The 14421-nt window shown below is 47.6% G+C and overlaps 1 protein-coding gene across 4 annotated transcripts in view; it reads right to left on the reverse strand.

Annotated features, from left to right (window-relative positions):
* LOC142584114 (uncharacterized) overlaps positions 1-14421 on the reverse strand; it is a 147705-nt gene that overhangs the window by 62290 nt on the left and 70994 nt on the right. For 3 of the 4 annotated variants that reach the window (XM_075694294.1, XM_075694292.1, XM_075694293.1), the window contains exon 2: positions 10087-10209. The exons of the other annotated variant lie outside the window; for it this stretch is intronic. In XM_075694294.1, the coding sequence (XP_075550409.1) occupies positions 10087-10130 (44 nt within the window). In that variant the 5' untranslated portion in view covers positions 10131-10209. The remainder of the gene's footprint in view (positions 1-10086; positions 10210-14421) is intronic. 4 annotated transcript variants of the gene reach the window in all.

The raw sequence follows: 14421 nt of genomic DNA on the forward strand, positions 1-14421 counted from the left end.
AGAAGGAACGACACTGATTGAACAACAAAAGCGTATAACGACGACGGCTTCACGAAAGTGAGATGTCAATCAGTAAATTATGACGCTGGTACATTCACGACAAAGTGATGGCGACGACAAGAGGACAATGAGATGACAGTGGCTGTATGATGACGATGACGTGATGGTGACGGTATAAATAAAACAGGACGGAAAAAGACAGATTGGTAAAAATAGCACGATCAAGACGGAAAGACAACGGCGGTATGACAAAGCATTCATCGTAGCGCCCATGTAACGGCGACGCAATGATGACGGTTGAATGACAAGGGCGGCATAATCAAGAATGAATGCTTACAGGACGATGCAAAGTGACGACGAACATGGATGACGTTGACTAATGACGATGACGGCATCAGGAGGACAATAGAACGGCGATACTGAAGTGATCATGACGTTGGAGTGACAGCGTAAGGATGATGGCTTGACGACAACAGTGCGACGATGTCATGACAAATGTCGAATGACAAAGCTTCAATGACCGTGGTGCAATGAAAACGATGGCACCACGACCACGAACACAGACCTACGGGCACAAGTTATTAGACAACTTAGGCCACTGGGTCGAGGTTGAATGAATTATGATGACGGCATGACGAGACACGTAACGGAATTGGAATGAGATGATTGAATGACCGAGACTGCGTCAATGTGGCGGCATGACAAGGAATGCATGACGACTGTATGGCGACAATCGTGAAATTTGCGACACACAAGGAATCGCTCAAGTGCATGGTGGAAAAGCGACAGTCATGCTGTCCAACTTCAGCCAGGAGTTCAAGCACGACAACAAGGGCACGACGAGCGCATACTTCAAGAAAATTGTGAAAACCAGCAAGGCGCTTGTCCTCTCGGATTCTGCCGCATCTACCCCGACGACCATAGTTCCGAACCAGCCTTCAAATTAAACCCAAGCCTCGCCATGAGTAAGCAACAATAGCTCGAAAGTCTTCTCCGCGGATACAAAGACTACATTTCGACGTCATTGAAGATTCGTAAAACACCAGTTGCAAACCATTGCACAATAACCGAAGAATCCGCTCGACCATGCCGCCAGAGCCCTTACCAAGTTTGAAGCGCGAACGAGAAGGTATAAGGCAACAAGTCGACGTAATTCTGCGCGACGATATCATTTAGTCGTTGGAAAGCCCGTGGGCGTCTCCTGTGGTCTTAGTGAGGAAGAAGGATGGAACTGCGCTTCTGCGTCAATTATTGCCGCTTAAATAATCACCAAGAAGGACGCATGATACCTCCCACGGATAGACGATGCATTAGATCGACTCTGCAATGGTAAGTACTTTTCGTCGATGGACCTCAAGACTGGTTATTGGCAACTGAAGCTGACGAAAAAGGTCGAGAGAAGAACGCGTTTATCGCGCCAGCTGGTCTCTTCGAGTTCAAGATGATGCCAATGAGACTTTCCGCCTGCAACGCTCCAGTGCGTGATCGACACACTCTTCCCAGGACTTATGTGGCAGACTTGTCTCTTCTACTTGGATGAGGTTGCAATCTTTGAAACAAATTTCGAAGATCACCAAAGGCGAAGGCGGCATCATGCAGTACTAGAGGCGATCAATCTATTTGCACTGACCCTGAAGCTAGAAAAGTTCCGTTTCGCTTATGAAGGACTCCTGTGCTTACGCCACGTCATCAGTAACTCTGGAGTTCCTGCGGCTCTTCGAGAAGAAGGCAGTGTGCAGATTCCTTGGCCTGTGTACCTATTACATGCGCTTCGTAGAAGACTTTTCAAGAATTTCAGAGCTCATGATATATCACGAAAGCTGACGTCGACTCTCCATGGGAAACACGGCAGGGTGACGCATTTGAGGAGCTGGAAAGACGGATGCAGTCGCCAGCGGTCACCCTTCGATGAAGAGGCTGAGACAGAAATCCACACCGAGGCATGTAGCGTAGACTTCGGTACTGTGCTAGTCCAAAGGAAGAACAGAGCTGAAAGCGTAATACCTTGCGCTAGCCGGTCACTGTCACAAGCGGAAGCAATTTATTTTACGACCAAGAATGCGTTCCTTCCGAACATTTGGGCTACAGCGAAATTTCGGCCCTACATATACGGCAGGCATATCAAAGTGGTAAGCGACTACCACGCCTTGTGTTGGCTGGCAAACTAAAATGATCTTTCAGGTCCCCTAGCCGGATGGAGTCTCAGGCTCCATGAATTCGACATCTCTGTTGTGTACAAGTCTGGAAAAAATCATTTTGACGCCGACTTCCTGTCGCGCTCCCATAGTGCCCTGCCGCTGCAAGACAAATTGGACGACGATGCCTTTTCAAGAACAATAACTGCAGAAGATTTCACCGAACAGCAGCGAGTAAACCCGGAGTGACGAAGGCTTCTTGAGTACTTAGAAAGCAAACCGACATTATGCGTAAGGTATTTCGGCGTAGAGTGTCTTCGTTCTGCTATAGCAAGGACGTTCTCATAAAGAAGAGCTCGCCAGTCCGCGCAAACTGTCTTCTCGTTGGGCCAGGAGCACTTTGGCCGGAAGTATTGCACGCGCTACACAACGATCGGGCCGCCGGGCTCCTCAGGTGTTCCTGTACGCTCGTAATAATGCAAGAGAGGTACTATTGGCCAAACCTAACAACCTACGTCACCCGCTACATCAAGACATGACGTAACTGCCAGTGACGCAAGATACCACCGACAAGGCCAGCGGGTTTACTACAGCTGATCGGGCTTTCTTGCTGACCGTTTCAGCTGATAGGAATGCAGTTGTTGCGATCCATCACGACGTCAGTATCTGGAAGCCAGTGGATGGTCGTGGCCATCAGCCACCTTACCCGCTATGCCTACATGTAAGCTCAACCCAAAGGTAGTGCAGCGGAATTAGCCAAATTTTTCATCGAGAACATCCTGCTACGACATGGTGCGCCAGAAGTCCTCATTACTGACAGAGGCGCGCCTATCACAGCTGAGCTTACTCAAGTCATACTGTAGTATAAGCCAGATAAGTCACTGGACGACCACCGCCTACCACACGCACACGAATGACCAAATGGGACACGTAGAAGACGCTCGCGAGCACGTCCGCGATGTACGTCGACGCCGAACACAACACGTGGGATTTCGTCCTGCAGTACGTAACCTTCGCTTACAACACGGCGGTGCAAGAAACAACGCAGATCACTCCGTTAAAGATGGTTGACGGCAGGAGCCAGGCCCCGACTCTCGACGCCATGCTCCCGCACGTCATCGACGAAGAGAATATCGACGTCACCACCTATCTTCAGTGTCCCGAAGAAGCCACACAGTTCGTGCGCCTGTGCGTCAAGAACAAGCAGTGGACGTAGCCCAAACACTACAATCTTGGACGACACTACATTGAGTACCTGCCTGGCAACCGTGTTTGGGTTTGGGCACCAATGCCCTGACGAGGACTTAGAGAGAAGCTTTTATTTCGGACCCTACAAGAAAATCGGACGTATTGGTGCACTGGACTACGAGGTCTTGCCAGAGGGCATCTCGCTTTCACAGCGGTGCCGCTAACGACGTGGAATAGTTCATGCTGTGCTGCATGAGCTTTTCTACCAACGCTAACTAGCTATTTGCTTGTTTGTTATTTCTCTTGAGTGCATGCGCTCTAGATTCTTGCGCTCCTGCTTTTAGCACCGGGACGATGGCACGATGCTTCTTAAGAGGGGCGAATTGGCACGTCTTCTTATTTAACCTTTCATCGCCGACTGCATTTCAGCCACTAATAATTTAGCTATCGATCCGCGCAAGACGCGCGTGCGTGTTTGGAACGTACTGAAATATAATGGATAGCTATATGCGTTGTTGGTTGTCACTGAAGCTTGTGGAATCTGATTGTATGAGAAACACGAGTTGTGTGGTACTTCCTGGAAGACACGCGGTCACTAGCGATACTTCTGGTGAATTCTATGACTCATGTATACAAGAAAAAAACTGCTGGAGCGGAGGGAACGCCTGTCAAGTGAAGCCGCCGCTTCGCCATGTTGCGGGGAGAGAGGGGGGCGTAAACGCACGCTAGTTGCCACAGCTTATGTTTTCAGGTCATCGTCTCTTGTCATCCCCGGATCCCGAAATCTGCTAGCGCGCTCGTGTGTTCTTAGTAAAATTGACGTGCAAGCAGTGGATATGTTAGCATTATTTTTCTCATTTAACTAAGGATTTAGAATAACGCTACTATTCTATAGAATAAAGGAACAGTTTGTATTTCAAGGTAAACGGAAACGGCCGCCACCAAAGTTCCGACACCCTCATGCGGTGAGGATGTTAAAGCACCTGCAACATATGATGGTAATGAAGATAAAATTGACTACTTATGTCTGTTGCACGTACTGCTATTTCTCATGGTATAGTGTCGTTACTTATATATTTATTGTTTTTTTAAGGTTAAAGCAATTCTAGGCTCATGGTGAAGTTTGTGTCAGTAGACATGACCGCTGGAGAATCCGCCGAAGCGTCGTTATGCCATGTGAAGGCAGATTAAATAACGAGCAATGATTGATAGTCACAGTTAGTGAATTATAACGTTATAGTATAGATTGGTAAAGGGTAATAATGACAAGTAGTGACTAATAATGACTACTAAGCACTTGTAATGACTACTAATGACTCCGACATGACCAATATGTCTAATGACGGCTTGTAATGACCACAATTGATTACAAACGGCTAAAAATGCTTAGTGATGACGAGTAATAACAAATAATCACTGAAATGACTTGCAATGACACGGATGGCTACGAAATGACCAATATGTCTAACGGCAACTTGTAACAATTTCAATTCCTTCCAAGTGACTAAAAAAGCTCAGTAATGACCAGTAATGACTAGTAATGACTGAGATGACTTGTAAGAAGAGAAAGAAAAGAGGCAAAGAGAAAGCGGCGAATGATAAGACGAGCCAAAGTAGGTTTTCTCCGTTCACCTCTTAAGACAGATCTTAAGAGACCCTGTAATGTTTGCTCTGTCAGCTTTTATGACTGGTCAATTTCTACACTGCAATAAAGAAGGAGATTAAACGCTAATTATTGCGCACATTATTTTTTCTTTGCGTCAACTGCATGTTGATGCATATAAAATGGCGAAATGCACCAGTACTCGGATAGCTGCTCAACTGATACCTGCAATATTGCTCGCCTAATAGCCCACAGTTTCGCGTAAGAACTTGAGAATCTGTTAACCAATTGAAAACCGATCAGAAAACGAAACTGCGAAGCTCTTTGAAGGCAGTTCATGTCCGCGCAACATCTTTCGCCCGCCAAGATTGGGGCACAAGTTTATTGCCCCCCGAGCCCATTGGTCGGTATAGGCGAATTCCACTCGAGCACTTGTTCTTTAACCGCCTCCATAAAAGCTGACGCTCTCGGTCGGCAGAGCAGATTATCAGCGATCGCCGACTGTGTTCGCCGCTATCGCTGTTATTTGAGTGTATCCTGTTTTTGAAGGCACATATTCACCCAATAATACACTCACAGTTTTGCTGCTTTCTTCACCGCCACTGCTACGCTGCAATATTTTAAAGGCGATTGATTACAATGGTCTTCAGATGCTGTCGGCAAAGAGCTCCAGCACTGTGTCTGAAGTAGTGACGCTCTTCCAGAACTATTATGATTTGCGCAAGCAGCGGCTCGCCCCACGCAATTCACTGTTGGGCTTTCTTTGGCTTCACTGTTGCGGCCGATGGCTCCTCGCTAATGGTGCAGCTTAAGCAGTTTGTTTGCGATGAGCTGACCCTTCAACTTTCAGTGGTGTCAATGACGCAAGAGATGGCCTCCTCCTCGTTGACGCCCACGCCATCCAGGAACAAGTCTCTGAATGCACACCCCCTGCCTTTCACAACCGTCCAATCAGCTATGCGCAGGTTACTACAATGCCTTGAACGCCGACTCAACACGCGTTTCACGCATCAACGCTGACGCTACCATCTACACTCCAGTTAATGCCACGGTATCCCTGCGCGCAAGTACCATGGCGCACACCATACAACCTGTCGATTTGTTGCTCCTGCAGAACTGCTACCCACGTGGCGCGTTTCTTTCGGCACCGGATGCCACTGACTGCTCGTTTCTGGTAACCAGCTTGCAACTATCCGCCAATAGAATTTCAACGTAGTGCTTCACCTGATTAACCTGTCGGTGCTTTGAACCTATCAGATAAATTCGCTTTCGCCAGTCGTCGACTGCCTTCCCCTCGAAGCAGCTCCATTTCAACCATGTGGCGTCGGCCTACCACTCGTCCCCAGGATAACTATTCAGCGCAGTTCGAAAGGGCAGAACTGCGAGTCGTGCGAAGTGTTCGAGTCCTCCGACTTCCCCTCCTAACATGATGGATCAGATCGGGGACGTAGTAGAGTAGCACTTATAGACACAAGAGCCTTAATTTTGGTAAGGCATGCCAGCCTCTTCCGCATTGTTCGGAAGGTGATCATGCCGCTTTCAGGTCTTTCGCTACGCACGCCTCGCCCTCAACACATTGATCGATTAGCAGCCTGCAGAGCCCAAGTCGTCACTGAAAGGGAGCTTTGCGTTATTTAGTTTTTTGTTCTCTCCTCTTCAACTCATCACATCATCGTCGGATAGGATTTTCTTTCAAGCCATGATGCAATCATAGACTGCGCTCCTTCCTCGTTGTGACAAGCCATCTGAAAAACAGCCTCCTGCCAAGCTTGCGTCACAGAAGACGCCGACATACTTGCGTGGTCGTATGTGATCCTCCCCTTCTCGTGCGGCTTCCTGTTTGACAGTACTGGGCTTTTTGTGCCGTCTGGCTTCTACGCCCGTTGCCGAATGGTTTCTTTGCCACTCGCCGTGCTTTATGTCCGTGCTGGTTCCATTTCCATGTGTAATCATGACGCAACTGAACTGCGGCTTCATTTGCTATGCTACGAGTGCCACGATCGCACTGAGCAGGTGCACTATTCAACATGCACGGAGGCTTACATTGTGACTGTAAAACTTGTGCCTTGGAGTTCTTCACTCCTCCCCTTTGCCGCATAAATCGAGCCTAACGTTACCCCGACGCAGCAAGACGAGCTTTTCAACACGTTGCTTTCAACGCCACTGTAAAACCTGTGCCTTCGAGTTCTTCACTCCATCCCTTTGGCCCATAAATCGAGCGTAACCTTACCACGATGCAGCGAGACGGGCTTTTCGGTCTTTTTCACCAATTCAGCTCTTCATTTGATCGCCACTATACTTTTTTTGGGTAGAGCGACAGCTGTCTCTCACACCGTCGACACTGGCTATCATGCACCTCTGCGGCAGCGACCTTAACGGGTTTCGGCCACAGAGAGGCGGGTTTTTTACTAGCAGGTGACCGACATGCTCACTCGCGGCGTTATTCAGCCTTCAAGTAGTCCATGGGCATGCGCAATCGTTTTTGTTACAAAGAAAGACTGTTCCATCCGATGCAACAACGAGTATCACCGTTTGAATAAGATCACGTGAAATGACGTCTATCGTTTACCGCGCTTAGACGACGCATTTGACTTCGTACACAGAGCCAATTTTTTTCTTCCTTACATCTTCACTTTGGATACTCGCAGGTGCACACGGAAACGACTGCTCGCTGTACAATAGCTTTTGTCACACCAGATGGCTTGTAGCAATTTAATGTCATGGCCTTCTCTCTTTGTAATGCGACGACCACATTTGTACCGATGATGCACGCTATTTTGTGCGGGCTGAAGTTGAGAACATGCCTGTTATTTAGACGACGTTGTGCTATTTGAGTGCGACCTCCAGACATATCTTCAACGCTTGAATTAAGTTTTGTCCTGCCTTACGTATGCTGGCCTGTTTGGCCAGCTGTGTAGGCACTGCCAAACAATTAGGTATATTAGGCCATGTTGCTTGCAAACATGGCGTACTTGCTAATCCCAGTGCGCTCTACGCTGTGGCCGAAAATACGTAGACCGACATTTCATAGGCGTTTATTCCTATTTTCGCCGTTTTGTGCGAAATTTTGATACCATCACTGTACCCCTGCCACCGTTTCTATCCGTTACCAGTGACCTTTCTATCTTGTCAGGAGAGTGCGACCGCGATTTACCACCTTACGCCGTCTACTTACCTCTCCACTAGTTTTACTTCACATTGCTCAGAATGTACCGACGAAAAATCACACTGACGCCAGCGGCATCGGTCTGGGTGTAGTTCTAGTGCAAGCGAAACTTAGCTTTGGCGAGTACGTTGTAGCTTACTCCAGCCGAACTCAAGCGAACTACTCTGTTACTGAAAATGAATACTCAGCCGTTGTCTCTTGTTAAATTTCGCCCTCACCTTTCGGTCGACATTTGGCGTCGTCAGAGACCACCATGCGATTTGCGGATTGTCGTCCCTCAAAGAACCGTCTGGCTGGCTTGTTCGATGGGCTCTACGTCTAAAGGAATAGGACATTGGGGCTGTCCAACGTTGCAGGGGTAACCATCCTGACGACGACGCATTTTCGCGTTCGCCGATACCACCTGACTTAGACAGCGTTTCGCCCCTTACCTTTGCTCTCTTATGTTTGTACATCACCGACTTAGCTTCAGAACAGCAAAAGGACCCAAGAGTAACCACTCTTCTGAAGATTCTGATGAATTCTCTTGGACTACGTATGTCTCATGCACTGCGTCGTCAAGCACCACATTTGGCAGTTCCATACGGACTTCTCTGCCGCCAAAATTACAATTGCCACGGCCGCAAGTGCCTCCTGGTTTTTCCATGCCTCCTTCGTAGCGATATCTGGTCTTCATTTCACGCCGACTAGCAGTGTGTCCATGGCGATGTGTTCAAAACCTACACGTGCCCTCAATGCGATTTCAGTGGCGGGGCATGTACAGTTGCGTGACCAAATATATCCACTCGTGCCCTGATTACCAAGGTCGCCAATTGACTCCTCATCTAGCCGCTCTGTTGCAGCCGCTTCCATGCCAAGTGCGTCCCTTTGAGCGTGTTGGTATTGATTTACATGGTCCTCTCCCATGTACGGCTGCTGGCAACTGTTGGGCCATAGCCGTCGTTGATCCCCTGAATCGACACGCGAAAACCACTGCCCTCCCTGCGGCCACAGCACTCGACGCTGTTTCTTTCGTCCTCCATCACCTCATTCTGCACCATGGCGTTATTCGTGAAGTATTGAGTGAGCGAGGACACGCACTTCCTTATTAAGTATTAAAGTCTCTCCTTCATCAATGCACCATTAAACACTGCATTACCATCGCGTATCACCACCAAACAAATGGTCTGACGGAACGGTTCAACCATACTCTCGGCGATATGCTCTCAATATATGTCGGCTCGGATTATTCAAACTGGAACCGTGTTCTACCGTTCGGAAAACATCACCTGCAACACCGCCAAACAAGCTGCAACCAGACTCTCTTCCTACTTGATTTCCTAGGACCGCGAACTTTCCTGCACAATGCGCACACTTTTTCCATATCATCCAGATGTTTAAAGCGCACTCTGGTTTCCGCCGCCGCTAACTATACCGTGGAATGTGTGCAGCTCGCCCGCTTGCTCACAACGGCAGACCGGTCCCCCAAACGTTTTGGTGTGGCGACGGCCGACCTTCCCACCTGACTCTCGCATATAGCCCTGGATTTCACCTACGAGTATTGATCTCTGATCGAGGCTACTTCCGAAATTTGATGGTCCTTATTGCTCAAACCTCTACCGTCTACTACATCGTCAATCCACTGACATCCCCAAGTGACCACCGCCGCCGGGGACGTGAAATGGTTAATTAAACAGGTTCAAGCTTAATTATGAGTCCATCGCTTTGTCGTCGCCATAGGTCGCCAGGATGGCTCCTTTTTCAGCCGAGGGCTGATTGCCAGGAAAAAGAACAGCACTAGAAAGTTGCGTCGCTATCGCGTGCCTCGGAGCGAGAAGAAGATCGACACGCAAGGAAGCGACGTCACCAGATTATCCGGTAGATGCATCATATATACGCGAACATTTTTCGAAATATTCACGCTACTTTGTTTCAAGTACGCTATGGAAACCTAAAAGGCAAAATAGCATTTTTTTCAATATATCGTTTCATGAAAGTGCGTAAAAAATACTTACGGCCAGAAAAGAACTAAAAATGAGAAGCTCACTGCAGACTTCATAACCAGTGTCTAGAGGATAACTTCTACAGTGATGGCAGGATATGTTTAAGGAGTCAGTTGAGTTCAGAACCTGAAAATTCTTTTATAAAAGCATGAAGAAAGTAAATCAGGTATTGGTAATGTCTCACATTCTTATTATTGCATGTTTACCTTTGCTGCGAAATGTAACAAACAGCTCGCATATCATGAATAATAGTTTTAGATAAAAGCAGGGACCTTTGCGTATTGCCTCCTTTGTGTTGGCCTTTGATCTGAGCATCACCAAGTCAAGTGTATTTATTCATCAATGGTCGCTGCAGGTGCCTGAATTAGCGCTCAAAGGTTTAACTTCAGTTCATCATTATCAGCAGCAGCCTATTTATGTTCACTGCACGAGGGCGGCTTCTCCCAGCGATCTCCAATAATCCCTGTATGGCGCTGATTCCAATTTGCGCCTGCAAATTTCCTATTTTGATCTCCACACGTAATTTCCTCTCGTATTTTTGCTACCGTCCCCTTGGCACCTATTATGCAGCTCGAATGGTCCATCGGTAATCTGCCCTATGCAATACATGACCTTCCCAGATCCATCTTTTTCTTCTAAATGCAACTCAAAAATGAGCAATCCTAGGTTTCTATGAAGTACACCGCTCTCTTCCTGTTTCTTAACATTGTGCCTTGCATTTTTCGTACCATTGCTCTTTGCGTGGTCCTTAGCTTGTCTAGAGCTTTTTTGTTAACCTCCAAGTTTCTGCCCATATGTTAGCAATGACTGGAACTTTTCAATAATGATTAAATGAAAATGCAATGATTGTACACTTTTATTCTCTAAGACAGCGGTAAGCGTCCAGTAAGGATTTTTATTGCCTGCCGTATGCATTCGAAACCCTTTTTTCTATAGATTTCTTTCTAATGATCAGGGTCCGCTGTTAGTAACTGACCTAGATAAACGTACTCCTACACAGACTCTACTGGCCGACAGGTGGTCATAAATGTTTGTTCCTTTGCTAGGCTATTGCACATTACCTCTGCCTTCTGTTTAATAACCAATCATTTGCTGCAGTTCATCCCCAAATTTGCTGAACAGGACAATGCCATCTGCAAACTGAAGGTCGTTGAGATATTCGCCGTCGATCATCACTCCTGAACCTTCACAGGCTTGAATAACTTAATTACTTTTTGTAAGCATACAGTGGTTGAGGTTAGGCCAGTTTTTATTAGCCCATTAATTATTGCGCTGGAATTGACTTCTAAGCATGCTTCTGCAATTAGGTAAACGAACTTGAAAAAAAAACAACTAGGAGATATCGCTCCGGCAAGCTAATAAACGCTAAATATGCCGTAAATGTGAACATGCACAGAATAAATTCAGATGGTTTCAGCCTGTTTACTCACGCCTTAAGAGTTTCGCTGTGCTGTTTACCACGGAGAACGTCAGAAGAGAAGGATGCTAAGATGTTCGTTCACCGCACATTATTTGTGATAACCACTCTTGCATATCTCCACCTTTATACTTTCCGGCTGTGAACCGTCACGTGGCTTTACTAGGCAAACTGACTGGTTTTGACGTGCAAAGAACTCTCTAGCCAATGACATTAGGTGCATACTGCAAGCAGCATCACGTGCTGCTGTCGTGATATTTCCACCGGGTCGGGAAATCTAGAAGTAAAAGTCTAACGAAAACTATGACGTTCTTGAAACGTACTGACGTCTTCAAGGCTCAATTTAGAAGCTCACGTACTAATTTAACAAACGATGTCTGATTATGCTTTCAATAATAATACCTCATGGCTCTGTAGAAGTCAGAGAAACGGAGCAGGTGGCGAATATGGAAATTTAAATGTACGGGCGCTCTCCCAAATGCCAAGCATAAATGCATGACACTACATGTGTTTTACTAGCAACACGAGCGCTCACAAAGTTTGTTGATGAAGAACTGTTCAATAAGGCCTCTTAACAACACAGTGCACGTCCGGAATTTCAGTTCCAGTAAAACCATCGGCGAGCGCAGAGATACCAATTTACATTAACTGATATGAGAATACAGGCTATTGTACAGTGCTCTGAAGTTACAACAAGCAGAAAATAAATCAAACTGGGTTACAAAACTGTTGGAGCGGGAGAGGATGCAACTGAAGTGCTGGAAAACGAAACGTAAATTATAGAACCGTAACAGCACTCCATGAAGATATGATAATTATAGGGAAAAGAAATGGGTGGCGAGTAAACTAGTGCAAGAAAAAAAATCTACGAGTAAACTTCGGGTGCCTGGCATTCATAAAAACTATTAAGGGACGCACCGAAAAATTCTGGAACCATGCGAGGGCAATAGTTAAACTAAACAGATGTTCAAATACCTCTAGACGCGGTAAAATTGTTACAGTTTCGAAGCACACCACGCGCTTCTGTACGTAAGGAAGATTAGAGGTGATAAATTTGGCAAAAAAATTATACATGGTGCTCACTCGAAAAAAACCCAGCATCATCAGTGGGTAAGGCGCCAGCGCGTCTCTACGCTAACACGAATGACATTATTGCCTTGCTATTTGAGGCTCGAGCTGCTTGCCTAAAGACAAAAACATACGGGACCAAATATTCACAACAAGATGAGCGTGCTCCAGCGGAAGTTCGGAGGCTGCTCGGTACATCCTAATTGAATGCGAAGGGATTCACTCAGTCAGACCTGTAGGTAACGTACACATGTACGGTGACAGGTGACATGCCATCAAGCATGGTTGCGTTGAGACCAATGCGACGAAGGCTGGGGATTGTGTAGGTAAGCGAACAAACGCTGTAGTGCAGATGGTGTTCGGTTGTTCGGGGCGAGCGTCTGAAAAAATAGGACGCTCGAGACACAGCGTACCGGTGGAACACTCCATGAAGGCAGAATGCGTCGTCAGGAAGTCGAGCCGAAAGATCAGGGCACGAGGGCAACTTGTCACCACGGTGAACAGGACTGCAACTTGGCGGATTCCTATGCTAGCAGTGCAAATACCCCTGACGGCAACAGGGACGCCATTGGCGACACGTACGGCTCGAGTGATGGCAAGCGTAAGAACTTTTTTGAGGCGTCGAAATAGGTTAGCGCTCATTATGGACACTTGGGTTCCAGTATCAATTAATGCCTTTGACGGAACACCATCTACGTCTACTTCAATTAGGTTCGTATTGCTGAGAAGCGTCAGTGGAGTATTTGGTCAGGACGAAAGTGATGCAGCACTACCTCCAAGAGCTGCATGGCCTAGTTCTCCGTCCTTCGGTTTGGCGAAGAAAAGCGGTGACGTTGAGATGACGGGAGGCGACGGCGTTCGCACGGAGGAGCGGCTGTCAATGGCATCAGAAGTAGGGTACAGACGGCGAGGTGAATAATGGTGAGTGTCGGCGTATGGGCGAGGAGCAGGGCATGAGCTCTCGTACGGCGGCATCCAGATGGTGCGGCAGTCGCGGGATACATGACCAGCGCGGCGGCAGCCCCAGCAGATCGGTTGGTCGTCTGGGGTTCACCATTCAGCATGATTACGTGGTCTGGAAGCGAAATACTGGTCATTATAGGTTGTGGACATGTGAATTGGTGCCGAATCAAGTCGGGAGTCAAAACAGGCGGTAGGGAATGTTTACAATTTCTTGCTCACAACTGCTTCAATAACGGAAACAATTGACAGTGGCTTAGCATGACTATACCAGGATATACGTAGCGAACGCTAAGGCATAGCATGCTCAGCCTTGGTTAATCTTGATTGCAAGTCCAGGTTAGTCTGGTTGTCAAGCTGTGTTGCGGCATTTAGCTACTCGTTCGCTTGCTGTTCGTCTGTTTCCTGGGCGATTCCTTTCCTCTTCATCTCGTTCCGATGTCGTTTCCAAGCCTCTATTGTCGCCGTGCATACTGTCGCCTCAACTGTGGTTGTGGCACATGCGAGCTCTCTTTTCAATTCTCCGACATGTTATCAGGCAAGCGACGTACCTGGCAAGCGAGCGGAGGAGAATGCAACGACGAGGAACGCGTGGTGACGAGGAACGCACAGTGACATCATGCGCCTCCTCGGAGCACGGCCGCGGCGAAATCTCAAGTTCAGTGCCAGTAAAACTTTCGCTTTAATAGTGGGGGCCCCTTAGTCAAAGGTACCCTCAGCTGGTCGTGGATGAAGGGGGGCCAGACTCTCCGCTTCAATCTCACGGCGAACGATACGTGTGACGTTCTCTTGAAATGATCGTGTGGCGGTAAGGGCGGAGCAAGAGGAGGTGGCAGGGGTGTTTGGGAGCCGGGAAAACTGTGTGACGACGCGGCGGCTTTTGGCAGCCTCGAAGCGGCGGC

This window comes from Dermacentor variabilis, chromosome 6 (genome assembly GCF_050947875.1).
Source record: "Dermacentor variabilis isolate Ectoservices chromosome 6, ASM5094787v1, whole genome shotgun sequence".
NCBI lineage: Eukaryota > Metazoa > Arthropoda > Arachnida > Ixodida > Ixodidae > Dermacentor > Dermacentor variabilis.